Source organism: Electrona antarctica (genome assembly GCF_951216825.1).
Source record: "Electrona antarctica genome assembly, chromosome: 8".
Lineage (NCBI taxonomy): Eukaryota > Metazoa > Chordata > Actinopteri > Myctophiformes > Myctophidae > Electrona > Electrona antarctica.
This window is the reverse complement of record NC_136789.1, coordinates 51296400-51317784: the sequence shown is the minus strand read 5'-3', so window position 1 is coordinate 51317784 and position 21385 is coordinate 51296400. Positions and strand designations below refer to the sequence as shown.

The 21385-nt window shown below is 42.9% G+C and overlaps 1 protein-coding gene and 1 pseudogene across 2 annotated transcripts in view; one reads left to right on the top strand and one right to left on the bottom strand.

Annotated features, from left to right (window-relative positions):
* Positions 1-16186, top strand: part of LOC306928621 (choline-phosphate cytidylyltransferase B-like) — a 28544-nt gene extending 12358 nt beyond the window's left edge. Inside the window, exons 5-8 of the mRNA XM_079508868.1 lie at positions 3131-3209; positions 8856-8998; positions 10814-11002; positions 13888-16186. Of these exons, the coding sequence (XP_079364994.1) occupies positions 3131-3209; positions 8856-8998; positions 10814-11002; positions 13888-14334 (858 nt within the window). The 3' untranslated portion in view covers positions 14335-16186. The remainder of the gene's footprint in view (positions 1-3130; positions 3210-8855; positions 8999-10813; positions 11003-13887) is intronic.
* Positions 16187-19745: 3559 nt separating this feature from the next.
* The window catches only part of LOC306927429, a 4845-nt pseudogene continuing 3205 nt past the window's right edge, over positions 19746-21385 (bottom strand). Inside the window, exon 2 of the transcript XR_013792532.1 lies at positions 19746-21385. This exon is cut by the window's right edge and continues 1712 nt beyond it. The product of XR_013792532.1 is annotated as an uncharacterized misc_RNA (transcript).

The window sequence follows — 21385 nt, the reverse complement described above, 5'->3', positions numbered from 1 at the left end:
AAAGGCATGATAGGAGACTGGACAGATTACCTGTGACACCGGGTTGTAGAGGAATGTACAGTTGCGTGTCATCTGCATAGCAATGGAACTGCATATTATGGTTACGGATTACATTGCCAAGGGGGAGCATGTAAATAGAAAAATCACACCCGTGTGAACTGTGTGGTGTAAGGTCTGTCTGCCGTAATGAAATCATGTCTGACGTAATGAAATCACACCCGGGTGTGATTTCATTACCTGGCTTTGTTTGTGCAGAAAAAATGAGCATGGTTGCTATGTTCACCCTGTTCACCCGGGTGTGATTTCATTACGTCATTACAACAGGGTGAACATAGCAACCATGCTCATTTTTTCTGCACAAAAAAGCCAGTTGTAGGAGTGGTTTACACCACTCAAAAAAAAGGAGGGGGCCAAGTATCGATCCCTGTGGTACACCACCGGTGAGGGGGACTGGAGAGGAAGAGGCTTCTCCGATCACCACTGAGAATGATCTGTCCGTTAGATAGGAGCGGAATAATTTCAGGGCTACGTTCTCAATGCCAACCCAGGTTTCTAGGTGATCAATTAAAATTGAGTGATCAACAGTGTCAAACGCAGAGCTAAGATCAAGAAGAATTAACAAGGAGCAGTTACCGGAGTCCTCAGTGAGCAGTAAATCATTGGTGACCTTTAAAAGTGCTGTCTCTGTGCTGTGGAGTGCTCGGAAACCAGACTGGAAAACCTCAAAAGTACTGTTAAAAGTCATAAAATCAAGCAATTGAATGGACATGATTTTCTCCAGCAATTTAGATAAAAAGGGAAGTTTAGAAATTGGTATATAATTGTTCAGGACCAGGGGATCAAGGGAGGGTTTCTTAAGTAGTGGTTGGACCAAGGCCTTCTTGAAACTTGCTGGGAAAGAGCCAGTGGAGAGAGAGCAGTTCATGATAGATAATATGTCTGAACCAACCGTATGGAGAATCTCTTTGAGGAATCTGGTGGGAATGGTGTCGAGTGGACTGGAGGTGGCGCTCATGTGAGAGACTATATCTTCTAGGATTGTCATGGAAATCTGTTGAAACTGGGGGAATTTGGTCGTTAATAGGGGACAATCCGGGGAGACTGTGGGTGCAGAGGAGATTTTCAGCCTGATGCCCTCTATTTTTTCCACGAAGTGGGAGACAAACTTGTTGACCATTTCTGGGGAGGCTTCTAAGGGCTGACTTGGATGAGGGCCCATTGTGGACTCAATTGTCTGGAACAGTATTCTAGGGTTATGTGGTTGTGAGGCAATGAGCTTTGAGAAATATTGATTTCTGGCATCTTTCACAGCTGATTCATAGCTGGACATGAGATCTTTTAGGTAGGTTAAGGAAGAAGTTAGCTTGTCTTTTTTCCACCTCCGTTCTGCTCTCCTGCACTGCTTTTTGATTGCCCTGGTGTGGTCGTTGAGCCAGTGCAGGCCAGTTGTTTTGGGGAATTTAACTTTGTATGGTGCGATGGAGTCTAGGATATTCGTGCATGTTGTATTAAAGTTGTCAACTAGGTCATCCACAGAGTGATGGGGGAGGGAGGAGGTGTTAGCATAGCAAATAAGGTGCGTTTTTTTAGTTGAATCTTAAATACGTTGACAGAGCTAGACTGTCAGATTAGATGTGGATGGGGAGATCTAATCATACATCAACAAGGTGGGAGCCCCACTCTGAAAAGCAATTGTAGGCATTGCATTTAGTTTGGTAGTTCCATAGATAAATTAGCCAAACTTTGTGAGCTTGTAGGTCGGCTATTTTCACAATGTTTGCCTCTTTCTTACGTACTATTTGACAATTTGGTCTTAAAGGTCTTCAAAATTGTAACTTTAGAAATGTGCAGAAACCCGGCCTGTATACACTTAACGGTATACTGCATGCTGGTTTTTGAGAAAACAATGCACATTAAGCTAATCATCTTAAAAAAAGAATCACACCCGTGTGAACTGAGTGGTGCAAGGTCTTATATAGCCTGATCAGCTGTGGTCTGACGTAATGTCAGTGACCATAGTAACCATGCTCATTCTTTTGGGCCCCACGTACAGGTACACACATACACAGACACAAACACGTATACAGACAAAGCTGGTTATTGGAGTGTTTTGCACCACTCAATAAGGGGGGTCACGAGACATGGTCAAAGCATTTCCGGGTTGTCCCCCAGCCGAAGACGACGAGAGAACCCCTGGACTAGATGATACAAAAGCATGTGTAGCATTGCGCGGAATGCGGGGATTTAACCCGGGCCTCCCACTCGCCAGACCAACGCGCAACCTGTCGTGCCAATAGGGCTGAGCCCGATTGGCAGGGCTGTTGCGGGCTGGGTCTTTGAAGCGTGTCCTCGATCTTCTCACTTCACACCGCGGACCGCCGCACACGATGTTCCTCATGTCCCTCACGCTAGGATATCACGCTTCACGTCCTGCCGACTACGCCAGATTGTAGCAATGCTACACATGCATAAGTGTTTCAGCATCACTCAGACAAGTTGCAGCCTCAATCTTCAGCCGTACGTAGTCTGAAAACCCACCTCTTGCGGGACTGCGACGCTCTATATGCATAGGCTCAATTTATGTAATTTAGATAGCACTTTATGTAGACATAGCACAATAAAGTATATATGCATAGTTTCATTATATAGATATTCCACTGTTACGTTCTTAGCTTATGCGCATGTTTCATGATAACTACTTTTTATGTATGATGTATTGCCATGCTTTTTGTTCTTGCTTAATGTAAATCGCTCTGGATTAAGAGCGTCTGCTAAATGCCTAAATTGTAATTGTACAAAATGGGGCGGATCGGATCTTAGATGGAAATATGCAGTCTTTATAATTGCGTTGATGTGGTTCTTGATGTGGTCCATTCTGGACGGGAACCCCTTTTGGTGTTTTGACTAAGCATTATGTTATACTTTAGCTATTGAAAAATAGCAGATCCACAAGCTCATAGCGCGCCACCGAGTGGCGCGCTACGAGCTTGTAGGTCTGCTATTTTTTAAATATCGTGAAAATGAGGCACAAATCTTTGAATATACATTCTTTCAGAAGACTTTTTTTTTTACGTCAGGCCTAAATGGGTTAAATTGTGAAATGTGTCATATCTATCTTCCCCTCGCACAGATTGACTTTGTGGCTCACGACGACATTCCTTACACGTCTGCTGGATCAGAGGATGTTTACAAGCACATCAAGGAAGCAGGTGAGCTCACGTCTCCTTACTGTACTTTAGGGCTGTGAATCTTTGGGTGTCCCACGGTTCGATTCCATTCCGATTCTTGGGGTCACGATTCGATTCAAAATCAAATTAATTTTTTTTTCCCAGATTCAAAACGATTTTCTATTCAAAATGATTCTCGATTCAATACATAGGATTTCATCACAATCTACTTCAGTCTTGAACTGAAGTGAAATAACTTGAAAATGACGATTTTCAAGTTATTTTCAAGCTCACCCTAATGTGATTAGGGTGAGCTTACATTTCATATCACAGACACCATGTAGTGAAAACTCGACTTTTGGAAATTATGAATCGATTTTGAATCGTTTATAACGATTGTACTGTACGTTAATAAACACATCAAGGAAACAGGTGAGCTCACGTCTCCTTACTGTACGTTATTAAACACATCAAGGAAACAGGTGAGCTCACGTCTCCTTACTGTACGTTAATAAACACATCAAGGAAGCAGGTGAGCTCACGTCTCCTTACTGTACGTTAATAAACACATCAAGGAAACAGGTGAGCTCACGTCTCCTTACTGTACGTTAATAAACACATCAAGGAAACAGGTGAGCTCACGTCTCCTTACTGTACGTTATTAAACTCATCAAGGAAACAGGTGAGCTCACGTCTCCTTACTGTACGTTATTAAACTCATCAAGGAAACAGGTGAGCTCACGTCTCCTTACTGTACGTTATTAAACACATCAAGGAAACAGGTGAGCTCACGTCTCCTTACTGTACGTTATTAAACACATCAAGGAAACAGGTGAGCTCACGTCTCCTTACTGTACGTTAATAAACACATCAAGGAAACAGGTGAACTCACGTCTCCTTACTGTACGTTATTAAACACATCAAGGAAACAGGTGAGCTCACGTCTCCTTACTGTACGTTATTAAACACATCAAGGAAACAGGTGAGCTCACGTCTCCTTACTGTACGTTATTAAGCACATCAAGGAAACAGGTGAGCTCACGTCTCCTTACTGTACGTTAAACAACACATCAAGGAAACAGGTGAACTCACGTCTCCTTACTGTACGTTAATAAACACATCAAGGAAACAGGTGAGCTCACGTCTCCTTACTGTACGTTAATAAACACATCAAGGAAACAGGTGAGCTCACGTCTCCTTACTGTACGTTAATAAACACATCAAGGAAACAGGTGAGCTCACGTCTCCTTACTGTACGTTAAACAACACATCAAGGAAACAGGTGAGCTCACGTCTCCTTACTGTATGTTATTAAACACATCAAGGAAACAGGTGAACTCACGTCTCCTTACTGTACGTTAAACAACACATCAAGGAAACAGGTGAACTCACGTCTCCTTACTGTACGTTAATAAACACATCAAGGAAACAGGTGAGCTCACGTCTCCTTACTGTACGTTAATAAACACATCAAGGAAACAGGTGAGCTCACGTCTCCTTACTGTACGTTAATAAACACATCAAGGAAACAGGTGAACTCACGTCTCCTTACTGTACGTTAATAAACACATCAAGGAAACAGGTGAACTCACGTCTCCTTACTGTACGTTATTAAACACATCAAGGAAACAGGTGAGCTCACGTCTCCTTACTGTACGTTAATAAACACATCAAGGAAACAGGTGAGCTCACATCTCCTTACTGTACGTTAATAAACACATCAAGGAAACAGGTGAGCTCACGTCTCCTTACTGTACGTTATTAAACACATCAAGGAAACAGGTGAGCTCACGTCTCCTTACTGTACGTTAATAAACACATCAAGGAAACAGGTGAGCTCACGTCTCCTTACTGTACGTTAATAAACACATCAAGGAAACAGGTGAGCTCACGTCTCCTTACTGTACGTTATTAAACACATCAAGGAAACGGGTGAGCTCACGTCTCCTTACTGTACGTTAATAAACACATCAAGGAAACAGGTTAGCTCACGTCTCCTTACTGTACGTTATTAAACACATCAAGGAAACAGGTTAGCTCACGTCTCCTTACTGTACGTTATTAAACACATCAATGGAAACGGGTGAGCTCACGTCTCCTTACTGTACGTTATTAAACACATCAAGGAAACAGGTGAGCTCACGTCTCCTTACTGTACGTTAATAAACACATCAAGGAAACAGGTTAGCTCACGTCTCCTTACTGTACGTTAATAAACACATCAAGGAAACAGGTGAGCTCACGTCTCCTTACTGTACGTTAATAAACACATCAAGGAAACAGGTGAGCTCACGTCTCCTTACTGTACGTTATTAAACTCATCAAGGAAACAGGTGAACTCACGTCTCCTTACTGTACGTTAAACAACACATCAAGGAAACAGGTGAGCTCACGTCTCCTTACTGTACGTTATTAAACACATCAAGGAAACAGGTGAGCTCACGTCTCCTTACTGTACGTTATTAAACACATCAAGGAAACAGGTGAGCTCACGTCTCCTTACTGTACGTTATTAAACACATCAAGGAAACAGGTGAACTCACGTCTCCTTACTGTACGTTAAACAACACATCAAGGAAACAGGTGAGCTCACGTCTCCTTACTGTACGTTAATAAACACATCAAGGAAACAGGTGAGCTCACGTCTCCTTACTGTACGTTAATAAACACATCAATGAAACAGGTGAACTCACGTCTCCTTACTGTACGTTATTAAACACATCAAGGAAACAGGTGAGCTCACGTCTCCTTACTGTACGTTAAACAACACATCAAGGAAACAGGTGAGCTCACGTCTCCTTACTGTACGTTATTAAACACATCAAGGAAACAGGTGAGCTCACGTCTCCTTACTGTACGTTATTAAACACATCAAGGAAACAGGTGAGCTCACGTCTCCTTACTGTACGTGAGCCGATGACCGAAATCTGCCGTTAAGTCACGTTAAATGGGCGGTTTTAGGGAAGCTCAGTGGGCTTGTTTCGACCGGAGGATAGCAGCAGGCCTTGTTATTGGAAAAAAAACACATCAAGCCAGAGGCTATTTTTAGCACCATTGTAGCCGTCTGTCTGTGTCGGCTCTCTGGGTGCTCTCTGGGTTTCCCCCCCCACCGTCCATCCAGACTTCATTCAAGTGCCAGTTTGTAGTAATCTGTTGGTGGAGAGCATGTCACGCACAGAAAATAGCCCATCTACAAGCTTGTGAGATTGGCTATTTTCAGTTTGTTTTAAGATAAATCGGTCAAACTAGCAATATACAGGTAATTCATGTATTGTATGTTCAGAAACATCTTCCATAAATGTGAATGCCTGGTCTCAGATATTTCATTAAAGCAAAGTAGTGCTGCCAACGAATATTCCATATTCGAATGAATATTCGAATGTAGAAAATAAATCAAATTTATTAAATTAAGATTCAAATTTAAAAAAAATGACAATAAAATTGCTATGTGAGTTCTGGCGAGACTCTGCCACGTAAACGAAAACATTATACAAAAATTATGAATCATTCATTTGATCGCACAAACCTCAAGAGAGCGCATTTCTCAGCACCAACTGCGGCCCATACAGGACCGGATCAAGAAAGAAATGTTTTACAGCATATCAGGCTGCAATATTCATATCATATTCATATTAAAACCTCATACATTCGACATTCGAAATCATTCGAAATTTGTTCGAATGTGGTATTTTAAAAGGAATATTCGAATGTCATTTTTGGCCAATTCTGGCAGCACTAAAGCAACTTAAAGCCTCACGCAGCACAGCGGGAACATAGGGTTTAGAATGATAATAACTGAATATAATTACATTTTCAGTCATATTTTATTTTTGATCATGTGATTGCTGTCATTTGTGCGTCATAGTGAAGTGGCTGTGGCTCAGGAGGTAGAGCAGGTCATTCAAGGATCCGTGGGTCGGCGGTTCGAATCCCGGCTCCTCTAGGCCCTTTTTGAAACTAGCTCCTCGCCACTCGCCCTACACACTTCCACTCGGTTTGAGCATAGATATATAAATAACCGAGACGCAATGCAATGCAAGTGGATGGGAGGGGGATTCCGGTTCCGTCTCTATTATTTATATATCTATGCTCAAACCGAGTGGAAGTGTGTAGGGCGAGTGGCGAGGAGCTAGTTTCAAAAAGGGGGCTACTGTCTACATGTCGAAGTGTCCTTGGGCAAGACATTGAACCCAGCATTGCCTCCAGTGGTTGCCACCTTGATTGGTGTGGGAAGTAGTTAGGGAAAATTCTTCCAAGCAAACTCCCCTGGAAAACTTTGGGCCTATAGGCTAAAAGCAGGACATTTTTAAATTGGCCAATATGAGCTTGTGAGGTGTGTAAATAGGTTTTTTTTTTCTCCGGGTGCTGAATCCGTTCCAACCATTCAGTTTCAGTAAAAAATGACTCCTGGCCATAAATCCGGCCATGCCTGCTTTTGTATGACATGCGTTTATTAGGTTATTAGGACGGGCATAATAACTAATAATCCATTTTATGCTTATCTCAATGGATGTTTTCTTGTTTTATTTTTATTTTATTTTTATTTTATTAATATATCACAAATGCATCCTAATTGAAACTAACTGTTGAAACAGAAGTTTAACCGATTTATTCTTTTTTTAATTCTGAGAATAAATCAGTTAAAGATTGTTCTTTTGTCCATCTACTTCTCTTTCAACAGTTAGTTTCGAATTAAGATGCATTTGTTGTGATATACTAAGGATTTTTCTGTATACAGATTTTGTCCCCACACGTCTCAATACCGTTCGCCGCCTCACCTCCCAATGTATGAATGAATGGACCATTTTAACCCATTTTGGGCAGGAACCCCTTTTGGTGTTTTAAACATTATGTTATAATTTAGCTCAGGGGTGGGCAACTTTGACGATGGATAGGGCCACTATATTTCCTCACTCACTCCAGAGGGGCCACATTGCATATTACTGTTCTAGCAAAAATAGCCGATCTACAAGCTCAAAACGCGTGTGACGCGTTTTGAGCTTGTAGATCAGCTATTTTTGCTATTTTTCAATTGGAATCCTGAAAAGTAACATTATTTAATTTCAAATGCCTTTCAAATGACTTTAATTAATATGTAATGTTAACTTTATAAACTAAATACAAATACATTGGACATAAAAGACATTTTAATAATACTACTCATTAAGCTACTATAATTTAGACAGAAGTAATTGAAGCGGGTCATGTTTTCAAATCAATAATAACAGTATTGTGATATTAACCTGAGGGCCACATTAAGTGATGTTGGGGGCCGCATATGGCCCCCGGGCCGCCAGTTGCCCATGTATGATTTAGCTATTGAAAAATAGCAGATCTACAAGCTCATAGCGCGCCACCGAATGGCACGCTATGAGCTTGTAGATCTGCTATTTTGGAAAAATCGTGAAAATATTTTTTTGTCAGAAAACTGGAGGATTTAGAAGATTTGTTTCCTAAATGGGTTAAAACGCTTTGAGTAGGCATATAAGTGCATAGAAAACAAGTGCTATACAAAATGCAGTCCATCCATCCATCCATCTATCTTCAACCGCTTATCCGTAGTCGGGTCGCGGGGGCAACCGCTCCACCAGAGAGCTCCAGACTTCCCTCTCCAGAGCAACAAAATGCAATCTGTTTTGTATTGTCATCATGATTGGTTCTTGTGTGCATGTGTTCTCGTCTTCACAGGAATGTTTGTGGCCACTCAGAGGACCGAGGGCATCTCCACGTCGGACCTGATCACTCGTATCGTCCGGGACTACGACGTCTACGCGCGCCGCAATCTGCAGCGGGGCTACACGGCGCGGGAACTGAACGTCGGATTCATTTACGTAAGGCCGAGGCTTATATCGCTCGTTAGATTGTGCTGTTTAAAACCCATTCTCGGGACGGGAACCCCTTTTGGTGTTTTAAAGCAATATGTCATAATTTAGCTATTGAAAAATAGCAGATCTACAAGCTCATAGCGCGGCACTGAGTGCCGCACTATGAGCTTGTAGGTCTGCTATTTTTGAAAAATCGAGAAAATGTGGCGCAAATCTTTGTTTCCCTGGTTGGACGTAGAGCGTGGGAGGAACACGTTATTCCAACCAGTCCCCTTTCCCCTCCATCAGGCCACCCTGGCCCGGCCAGGGGGAGGCAGTCTTAGAGACCTATTCATAGTCTGGATTTTCGGTGAGGTGAGGTGACCACCGGAGCTGAAATAACGTTGAGCGGTGGTGAGTAAAAACAGAGAGAAGGGCTGGGGCGGTGGTTTGCTCTTCACCGTGGCTCGTGACGTCATGTTGTAGTTCGGTGGTCACCTAACCACCGAAAATCCAGACTATGTATGAGTCTATGTTAGAGACCCTGTTTTGGCTGATAATAATGTCCACTAAATTACTCAACCGACAGGCTAAACATGGGAGCCGAAAACAAACTGTAATGACACGCCATCCAACAATGTTAAAATCACACGTTTAAAATGTTTATAGTTATTCAGTGCACCAAATATCACAATACAATTTCAATAAATATATATATATATATATATATATGCAATAAATATGTGCAAAGGATCCAAACAATCAAACGGTGAGCAAACCAAACGATTAATCGATATACCAAAATAAAGTGCAATCAACAAAATGTATCGCTCCCAGCTCACCCTGCCTCCAAGTTCAAACAGCCATAGGGCCGATTCATACTCCTATTTTACCGCTGTAGTGCCGAAATGATTTCGGCTCGTCAGACATTTTCAGTAGCACCGAAGAGCCGACTTTAGGGCGGTACCCGCCCCCCCGAACCTCAAATGACGTCACATTGTAGGCTCTACAGAGCCGAACCGACTTTTATTCGGCTCTAAAATAGGAGTATGAATCGCGCCATTAGAGTGAGCTGGTACAGATACCTGCATTTGTCAACTACCGGTGGCCACCCACAGAGACGCTCCCACTAATAATGGAGTGTCGACGCGGTGCCCACACCCATCACCAACCAAGTGAAAAGTAACCGTAACTAAGCACTCTTTGGCTCCTACAACAGACCCCTCCCCCTTGTAGTAAGGGCATTTTATCAGGTATTTGACCAATCTGGGAACTAAATCGTTACCAAGAAATGTCTTCACCAATGTGTTTCTAAAAGGTGTCTAATAACATATACTAAAAGTTTGAAATTCAACTCCCGTGGGAAATTGAGTTATTAGCATAATATGTGACCATACCCTTAACATCCTATATAAGGCAAAAAAGTCCAAATTTCATCATTCTTTAAGTAGCATGTGACATATGAAACTAGGGGGTTTTCATGATTCTGAATCCAGTCCAAGCATTAGTTTTGCACAAAAAACACTCCTTGGGCTAAATTAGGCCATATCCACTTGACAAAATGTGCTGACCTCATCACGTTTGTGAGGCTGTTTTCCCCCCAAGGAGTGTTTTTTGTGCAAAACTAATGCTTGGAATGGATTCAGAATCATGAAAACCCTATAGTTTAATATGTCACATGTTACTTAAAGAATGATGAAATTTTTTAGTACATGTTATTAGACACCTTTAGAAACACATTGGTGAAGAAATTTCTTGGTAACGATTTAGTTCCCAGATTTTCATAGATTTCTCTTACTATTGGGAGACTTTGACTTCTAGATATAACTTCTGTTCACACAGGAGAATAAATACCGTCTCCAGAACCAGGTGGACAAGATGAAGGAGACGGTGCACCGGGTGGAGGAGAAGTCCAAGGATCTGGTGCACCGGGTGGAGGAGAAGAGCCACGACCTCATCCACAAGTGGGAGGAGAAGTCCAGGGAGTTCATCGGCAACTTCCTGGAGCTCTTTGGCCCAGACGGCGCATGGGTAGGGTCTGCCTTCCCTATAGAGCAGGGGCTGGGCAACTGTGACGATGGCGAGGGCCACTATATTTCCACACTCACTCCAGAGGGCCACTATATTTCCACACTCACTCCAGAGGGCCACTATATTTCCACACTCACTCCAGAGGGCCACTATATTACTGTCGTAGCAAAAATATATTATAAATATTTTTGCTATATTCGAATTGAAATCTTGAATTATTTTTTGCTATTTTTGAATTGGAATCCTGAGTTTTTATTTTATTTTTTGTTAAAAGAAAAGGGGGGTTTCCTCCACCCCACAGGTTGAACATCGAAACAGATTTACAAAAAATTACAATACATCAAAAACAATCATAATAATAATAATAATAATAATAAATAAAGCAAGACAGGTACTTTACCATTGGAAAAATAAAATTAAAAGAAAAGAAAATAACAGTCATCAGGGATGTTGGAACATTTACATTTTGATGTAATTTCAAATGCCTTGTGTTGAGCAATTGAGCTACTAATTTAGACTGAAGTAATTAAAGCGGGTCACGTTTGCATGTTGTGGAATTGTAAACAGCTGAAACCAATATTATATCAGTATTCTGACATTAACCTGAGGGCCACATTAAGTGAAGGTGGGGGCCGCATGTGGCCCCCCGGGGCCGCCAGTTGCCCGCCCCTGCTATAGAGCTGGAAAATAATTCCCCGTTCGTTTTCCTCATAGACTTTCTCAAAAAGTATTGATATGAAGATGGTTACGCCAACTGGAGTTGTGACAGTTGTGACAGTTGTGACAAATCATGACAATAAACACAATGTTGGCCTGGGCCGTGGCTCAGCGGTCCAGGCACCTTGGCTGGTAATCCAGTCTGGCAGTGTGCCGCGGGTTCGACTCCCGGTCCCGACGGCCTTTACTGCATGTCACCCCCCCATCTCTCTCCCCATTTCCTGTCAGTCAACTGTCTGTCCCTCCATAAAAAATATAAAAATAAAAGGCGAAAGCCACAAAATAAAAAAACATTTAAAAAAATAAAATAAAAATAAACACAATGTTTTGGGGCCGATCAAATCATTTGTAAGAAGAAAAACAAAACAAAAAAAGTGTTGTATCCTGTCTTTTTTGTATTTGTATTATTTGATCGGCCCCAAAACATTGTGTTTATTGTCATGATTTGTCACAACTCGAGTTGGCTTTGTCCGCAGCGTCTTTAAATAAATACTTTTTGAAAAGTCTGTGGGGAAAATGAACGGGGAATTATTTTCCGGGTCTGTCGAGGGGGGCGAGACTGCGACGCTCTATAGACCTCACCATAGACATAGAAAGGTAGACGCCTCCTTCGGCTCTCTGGGGCGTGGGACGGTATCTCGAGAGGAGGCAAGCTTTTGTGACGCACGGCGGAAGCTTGCCGAGCTTCCGCCGTGCGTCACAGGAGCCAATCAGAGGCTGGTGGGTTTTTATGTCTTTATGTCTTCTTTCTATTGGGTCTATCGGGTTCTTTCTATAGAGCGCCGAAGTCCTGACGTCACTCGCTCATCCCCTCGATTCCCCGGGTTCACGGAAGTAATTTCTCTATGGAGAATAACATGGGGTCATCTTAAAACCGTCTCATATAAGCATTGTGGTCCAAAAATAAACAAGCTGTCTCTGCGTTATTGTCAGGGAGGCGTCTCTGTATCGTTTGCGACCGTTAGTCACTCATATGATAGTCTGTTTCTAGCGAAAATGTAACTAATTCAGTAGCAGTAACATTATAGCGTTTTCTCTCAGTCAGTTGACTCTTCATATCCATATGAGTGAAACGGCCTGGGTGACTTTTCAAACACAGTTCTTATATGAGAAATCTAAAATCCTCCTATGAGGATTACAATGCAAATGAACCCGATATTGACATCAAGACTTCGGTGCTGGTCTATTGGGTTGTGGGAACCAGAGTAATCTAGTAAGAGAGTGGCGACGCTATAGTGTTGACTCCCATTGTAACAATGGAATGCGGAAGTGCTCATTCTATCTCAATGGGATAGTTCCAGCCATAGGAGCAATGTTTGGAACTATAGCCCACATAGGCACCCGCTTTGTGGCGAGATCAAAGCGTGTCGCTACTCTCCTACTCTACACTCTGGTGGGAACTATGCACAAAATCATATTTCACCCACTGTGACGTGACAATGAAGTTGACTCTGCGTTAGGGCATTAAGCAACTAGTCGACTAGTAAATCCACTAGTCGACCTTGTTGGTACTAGTTGACTAGTTGATGAGAAAACATTTTTTTTTTCTTTTTCTTGATTTTGTAGGCCTCAAGATCAGGTAGATTATAGTTATAGTCACCAATGTACACAGTTTTTAAATGTACTAATATTTATTTCCCAAAAATAAAAAAACATTATTTTTTTACATAATAGGTAATTAACCCATTCTGGGCGGGAACCCCTTTTGGTGTTTTAAACATTGTTATAATTTAGCTATTGAAAAATAGCAGATCTACAAGCTCATAGCGCGCCACCGAGTGGCGCGCTACGAGCTTGTAGGTCTGCTATTTTTGATAAATCGTGAAAATGCGGCACGAATCTTTGAATAGCCTATATATTATTTCAGAGCGAACGTTTTTAACTCAAATCTTTGCTTCTGAGGGGTTCCATGGAATAACATATTTTCAGATGGGGGTCGGAGGCCAATTACATATAATGTTTGAGGTCCTTGACATGAAATATTGAGCACCACCGATACAGAAACATGAGGTGTTTCAGAAAACTGACAAGATTTAGACGACATTTTTTTTAATTTAATTTCGACGTCGGGCCTAAATGGGTTTAAACAACTAGTCGACTAGTAAACTGGGCAACTAGTCGGCTAGTAAAAAGGACTAGAAGTGAATGCCCTATACTCTGCGTTGCAGCACGTGATCCAGGAGCAGAGTGGCCGCATGCTCCAGGCTCTGTCGCCCTACTCCTCGCCCCGGGGCTCCCCCAGCAGCAGTCCCACCAGAAGACGACGCTCCTCGGCGTCACCCAGCCCGCCCCCTGCCAGCCCCCCGACCTCCCCCCGCAGGAGGAAGGGGCCTCCTCCTCCTGCTGCTGCTTCTCCTTCCAGCCCCCCGACCTCCCCCCGGAGGAGGAAGGGGCCTCCTCCTCCTCCTGCTGCTTCTCCTTCCAGCGCCCCGAACTCCCCTCGGACACGGGGGCATCCTCCTCCTCCTCCTCCTCCTTCCAGCCCCACCCCGAACTCCCCTCGGAGGCAGGGGCGCTCCTCCCGCAAAGACGGCGGCGCAGCAACGCATCACATGAATGGCAGCTTGAGGAGGAAGAAGGAGGAGGAGGAGGAGGAGGAGGAGTTGCAAGAGTAATTATCATTTTTTTTAGCGTAACATGTTGATCATTGTGTTCAGTGAGCTCCGTTTTGAGAACGTCACGTCACGTCGTGTCCCGCCATTGGAAATTCGAGTAGGAAACCTACTTCAGAAACCGAACATTGTCAGTGTTGATTACGTCGACGAGAAATGTTCGTCGACTACCTTTTTTTCACCGACGAAAACTAAATGGAAACTACATGAAAACTAAGCTACGATGACTAAAACTGAGACTAAATATATTGACAATATCATCAAAAAATACAAACTAGACTAAAATGTTAGGAAGGGACTAGTGGACAAGAGATTCTGTAATAAATAAAAGACAAGTCATTTTACACTTGGTTTCATGAATAGATTTCCTCAGAGAGACTCTGCCGGACACTTATTTTCGGTAGCAAAGCAACTACTGTAGTAGAACTAGCATTAGGCTAATCGGTGAAATTGAAACCTGCAAGGGAAAACAATGTATTTTTCAGAAAACCTTCAGGAAAGTTGGAATGCCACATCCGTATGACATCACAGTACATACAGTATCCGCTTTGGAATAAATAACTTAAAGGCGCATTCAGTGATTTGGGTGATTTGGAAAACCACCCAGTCCGCCCCGGTAACAAAATGTGCACATGCACGCTCTACAGTGGGGGGAAGTGCAACAGGCCAACAGAATGTGCACCAAGGCCCGCCCCCACTCGATCATGATTGGAGGAAGGCCCCTCTCATCCTGATTGGATGACGGTTTTGCCACCCGCCACCAAAACTGAAACTAGGGGTTTTTGACCCCAGGGGCTTACTGGGGACAGGGAGGAACTCCTTATATGGTCAGCACACTCTATAGTAGGGAGGATTATCCAGAAAAAAAGAAAAAATAAGTGATATTTGAATTAAGTCAAATCACTGAATATACCTTTAAATCAACAATTACCTTTTGAGTTCATTGCTCAAAACAAAACCACATTTTAGCCCCTGGGAAGTGCAATAATTTCATCAACAAAGGCTTTAATTTGCCAACCATGTTGTCAAAAGTACAATAACTTGATTTTGATTTATGTTATTCAGCTGATGGCACATGGGGAGGAGATGGGTATATGTAAGGAAGGACACAACATTTTAAACACGGGTTTGAGGGCTATGTGTGACCTGGTGCTCAAAAGATACAAACATAAGGAGAATCTGAACTTGTACAACGGAAACATTAAGCAAGTTCATCGATTTGTTTTTGTATACATCTCTGCTGTCCGGCGGGAAACCTCATAACTCCAAAATATACGTTTTTTTTTAAGGAAATTAATAAAACCTTATATTTTTTTTAAACGATGCAATACCGCCTCATCAAAGTTGGTGTTGTTGTGACTTTAGATATTGTCAATTACTTGCATGAGAAGGAGAGAGGTGGTGGAGTTTTCGAAACAACACACACAGACGTAAAGGGTGTTCAATAGAGGGCATGCGCATGCTTAAAGTGAATGGCAAATCGAGTGGCGAAGCAACATGCAAAGTGAGTTTAACATTGTTTAACGTTGTTTAATGCAATCAAATATGACTTTTCTGTTCGGATGCATGGGTTGTCAAGGCCAGAAAGTAGTTTTTTGCCACTCAGTAGGCGTTCCTGCATAACTTCCAGGTTTGATGATGTCACGTGCATACCCTCTATAGCTCGCCTCTGATTTATAGGAAATAAATTAAAAATCTCCTCCGGACAGCAACAAATTATGCAAATGGAAGTCTTGTTAAGTGCACCGCGATGAGAGTGTGCAATTCATCATTCCTTTCCACGTGGAAAGACTTATTACTGAAGACTAGACTTGCCAGTCTAAGCTTTCAAAAACTGTACTCTGGAACTTTTAATGAATAAAACGTTTTAACCAATCTGTTGGTATGGTACAGTATTTTAACCCATTCTGGGCGGGAACCCCTTTTGGTGTTTTAAGCATTATGCTATACTTTAGCTATTGAAAAATAACAGATCTACAAGCTCATAGCGTGGCATCGAGTGCCGCGCTACGAGCTTGTAGGTCTGCTATTTTTTTGGAAAAATCGTGAACATGTGGTGCGAATCTTTGAATATTCCTTCAGAGCGAACGTTTTTAACTCAAATCTTTGCTTCCAGGGGGTACCTAGAACAACATATTTTCAGATGGGGTGGTCGACAGCCAAATAGAGATAATTCTGGGGGTCCTTGACATGAAAAAGGTTGAGAACCACTGACATAGAAACATAGGGTTTTTCAGAAAACTGTTTGTAGAATCGTCCTTACGATATAACGCTGGAGGGGGGTCTCCCTGCTCTTCCATTGAGACATTCAGAGGTTCTCAAAACGTCTCGGCTCAGGTGCACCCCCGTAAATAACTCGTCCACGCCACGGCACCCCTGAATTATGGCACCTTACATTCATGTCATATACATATTACAGTAAGTCTTTTAGGTAGATTTGTCCACACATGCAGGACACCTGCAGGTTTGAATCCCGGGTGTTAAAAGTTGCAATTTAGCCTTCTCTGCCGCATGACTGTAAATGTACATATTATTACAGGTTTAATAGCATTCACACAATTTCATTCACAGGCCGTTTCACCCATTCTGGGCGGGAACCCCTTTTGGTGTTTCAATAGCATTTTAGCTATTGAAAAATAGCAGATCTACGAGCTCATAGCGCGGCGAGCTTGTAGGTCTGAAAAATCGCGAAAATGTGGTGCATCTTTGAATATATATTCTTTCAGAGTGAACGTTTTTTAACTCAAATCTTTGCTTCTGGGAGGGGGTCCCTGGAACAACATTATTTTCAGATGGGGGTCGGTGGCCAATTACATATAATTCTGTGGCTCCTTGACATGAAATTGTTTGAGAACCAGTTGGAAACGTGGGTTTTTCAGAAAACGAAATGGGTTAAAAAAACAAATTATTTGTTTAATTATATTCTGCTTGTATTAATTGGCTTCAAATGCATCGCAGTGCATCTGATTGATTGATTGATATATTTATTAACAGTTTGCAGAATTACAGTACATTTCAAGCACAAACTCAATACAAAGGCTGTTAACTATGAGTGGACGACCCAATTAAGCATTACACTTGTTTCCAATAGGGTCCACCATGTTCAATTCATCAAAAACATTTAGAGACGTACAAATAGACACTTCTATATAGACAAAGAACAGAACAGGAATGCATCATAATGGAGGTAAAAAGGGAAAAGAAACATATACAGTGAGGGGAAAAAAGGGGTGGGTATCTAATTCTGTTAGTGTTCATTTTTGACCGTTTTGATCGTCTTAGTCTTTTGAACACCATTTAGTTTGTCCTATTTTATAGTGATCTGAAGTGGTTCAGTCTTACCAGTCTAGTCTTAGCCAACTAAACCTCAAAATCAAATTGCCAATGTTCATGTTGACAGCAAAGTCTGATTAGTCTAACACACCATTTACTTTTAGTCCTATTTAGTGATCTGAAATTGTTTAGTCTTAAAGGACCTATAACATAAAATTCAACTTTTTCAATTTCTTTTGTGTTTTTGGGGCTCCCATATGTGTTTTCTATCCCCACAAATAACCAATTTTGAACAATCAGGCTTTCATGTCATATGGGTGTTTTAATGGAAATTGCTCTCAGGAACGGCTCAACTGATTTTGGCCTCATCATGATGTCATCAATGTCACCCTACTTTGTATAATTCCTCCTCTTCTTCAGTCTTCAGTTCCAAATTTGCATTTCCACTTTGTTTACAATGTCCACCATTGTTTATTTTCCAAGCTTGCATGGAATGGAAACAAGCCAGGTTTTATCTAGCATCAGTATTATAATGACTCAAATATTAAATAATCTGCATATCAGCACCCCCACCACCTCAGGACATTGTGGTACTGCAGCTAAAACTGCTTTCAAAGTCCAGAAAGAAATGACAAGGACTGGTTATATCAGAGTGGTGATTGAGGCTCAAACCATTAGAAATAACTTTGAGGGACATAGACAATATGATATTAAATATTAAAAGCAGTTTTAAAATGCATGTTATTTGCGCTTTAAGTCTAGTTTTAGCCGATTAAATATCAAAATCTTTGTCTTAGTCAACAAAATGAACACTTGACTTGATATCCATTGATAAATCTGCAACAACAAGCCAATGTTGCAGAGCCAAGAGATGCACTGTAGTAAGTAGTCTTACAGTGCATCTAGCCCATTTTGGGCGGGAACCCCTTTTGGTGTTTTAAACATGTTATAATTTAGCTATTGAAAAATAGCAGATCTACAAGCTCATAGCGCGCCACCGAGTGGCGCGCTACGAGCTTGTAGGTCTGCTATTTTTGAAAAATCGTGAAAACTGGAGGATTTAGAAGATTTTTTTTAAATTTCGACGTCAGGCCTAAATGTCATTCCTTGGTGGGCATGTGTCCTTCTGGGGAACACATACAGGTATTATCTATATTCACGCCTAAATAATCTGCTTAGATATGACTTTTCCTGCTCATTTATTGAATATACTGTACTAGCAACTCTACTTGAGCGTGAATAACCGTGGCTATCTATCCCCCTCTAGTGGCAGATCTTATAGAGAAATGTCATCCCATACATACAGAAAGAATAGAAAAAGTATTGCTTTTCTTTTGTAGACCCATAGTGTACACACTATTAATTGATAACTGACACATTATGGAATACATACAACTATTTAGACAAAGGGACTTGTCAAGACTAATATAATTTAAAGGAGAATTTCATACTAGAAGGCTTTCTTACCTTTATTTGTAGTTGTTACGTCGCCACCAAAGAGGTCCGGGTGTTATTTTGTGCGAAAGTGCATTATTGGCTATTTCCCCTACCATAAGCCCTCAATGGGGGTTGGGTTTTTGTGCTAATTCGCTTATTTCCATCGAAATAAGTAGTAAAGTGTGCCGCTTGGGATACTATTTACATTATGAAGAGAGGATATATACATTTTTGTTTTCTTTTGAGCGATGGAAATAAGCGCATTAGCACAACACCCCATAGCCCCATTCAATTCAATGCAATTCATTGAGGGCTTATGCAGGGGAAATAGCCAATAATGCGCTTTTGCACAAAAGAACACCTGGACCTCTTTGGTGGGGACGTAACAACTACAAATAACGGTAAGAAAGCCTTCTAGTATGGAATTCTCCTTTAAGGCTTTGTTAACTTGAAGTGAAGGTCGTATACAATCACGAAAACAAACTTAAATATTTGTTGCTAGTAATAAGTATGTGCACGTTATGAAAGATTAGGCCTGCAGCATATAGAAACATACAGAACAAAAACAGTCTCGCCAGAACTCACACAGCAATTATATATATTTTTTTAATTTGAATCTTAAATTTAAAATATTCAATTATTTTATTTTTTACATTCGAATATTCATTAGAATATGGAATATTCGTTTGCAGCACTATGAGGTACACTCCATTGAATTCCAGCACCGTGGTGGATGATTTAAAGAGAGGAATACCACTCATTTTCAACATTGGACTATGGCATGAACATAATTATATACCAATATGCCGAATAAGAAAAGAGTCCCCCCTTCTGTGCCCTAAATTAATTGAATTGAATGGGGCTGTGGGGTGTTATGCTAATTTGCTTATTTCCATCGCTCAAAATTATTATTTGTTTGTATATATCCTCTCTTCATAATGTAAATAATATCCCAAGCGGCACACTTTACTACTTATTTTGATGGAAATAAGCGAATTAGCACAACACCCCATAGCCCCATTCAATTCCCATTCAATGCAATGCAATTCATTGAGGGCTTATGGTAGGGGAAATAGCCAATAAGGAGTTTTTGCACAAAATAACACCTGGACCTCTTTGGTGGGGACGTAACAACGACAAAGAAAGGTAAGAAAGCCTTCTAGCATGGAATTCTCCTTTAAGGCCTCATTCACACCTAAAGACACACGCAAGACACACTTGTGTCCTGTGTCTTCGGTGTGTCATGGCCGCCTCAATGCATTTCCAACGGGAGTCACATGGTTTGAAGACACAATCAACGTTGACAATGAGAGGTATATTCCCCATTCCGTCTGTCGACTCTCGGGACTGTTCTACAGACTACACACTGAGCCAGCAGGACAGGTGGAGGATCAGGGAGTCGGGCAAGTCCAGGACCGGAACCAGAGCCACGGACGGACCGGACGGGCTTCTCAGACACTCCTCCAGACCCGCAGCGATGAGCAGCGCAGAGGAGTGGTCACCCTTATAGAAGACCCTGGCGCACAGCGGCGACAGCCCACTCCCCATCCTCTCCGCGGTGCCGTTGAACGTCGCGCCGATCGCCTCCAGCGCCTCCATCACGTCTATTGAGACCTCTGGGTCGGAGGTGGGTGTGGCGGCGGCATGGGCCAGGGACAGGGAAAGGGACAGCGTGGCGCTCCGGCCGTCACTGGACACCACCGCTCGGCATTCAATCGACCCGCACCCCGACTGTCTAGTCACGTGACAGGAAGTCCTTTCCCCTGGGTCGTCTCGGACGGCGGTGACGTGCAGCTCGACGGACGCCGCCTTGGGCAAGGCGGGCACCACGGCGACCACTAACGGAGTCCGGTGGCGGTTCTCTGGGTCCCCCCCCGCGCGAGCCCTCGTCTCGGGCGGCTCTCAGGCGGCTCTCCCAGACGGCCCTGATGACGGGAACGTCCCGACGCCTCGTGGCATAGACGTGGACCTGGAGAACGTGAGCCAGGGTCAGGCCGCCGCCGCCGATCGCGGCGTCCAGCACCTTCTCCACGTGGCCGAGGCACAGGCGAGCCTGCGTCCCGACGCCGCCGCCCTTCACCAGGCGCATGGTGCAGGGGACCAGAGCGATCTGGCCCGCGCAGAACACCCGCTCATCCACCCGGAGGGCCTGGCTGTAAGGCCCGATGTTGGCCGGCGCCCAGTGGGACACGCTCTGGACGTGCAGGGCCTCTCTCCGGCGGGAGGAGGAGCCGCCGCCGCCATCGTCGTCCTCCTCCTCCTCCTCCTCCTCCGGGGGCCAGTCGTGGAGGAGACAGTCCAGCCGCAGCAGCTGACCGGCCGGCAGGGAGGCCTGGACGCACAC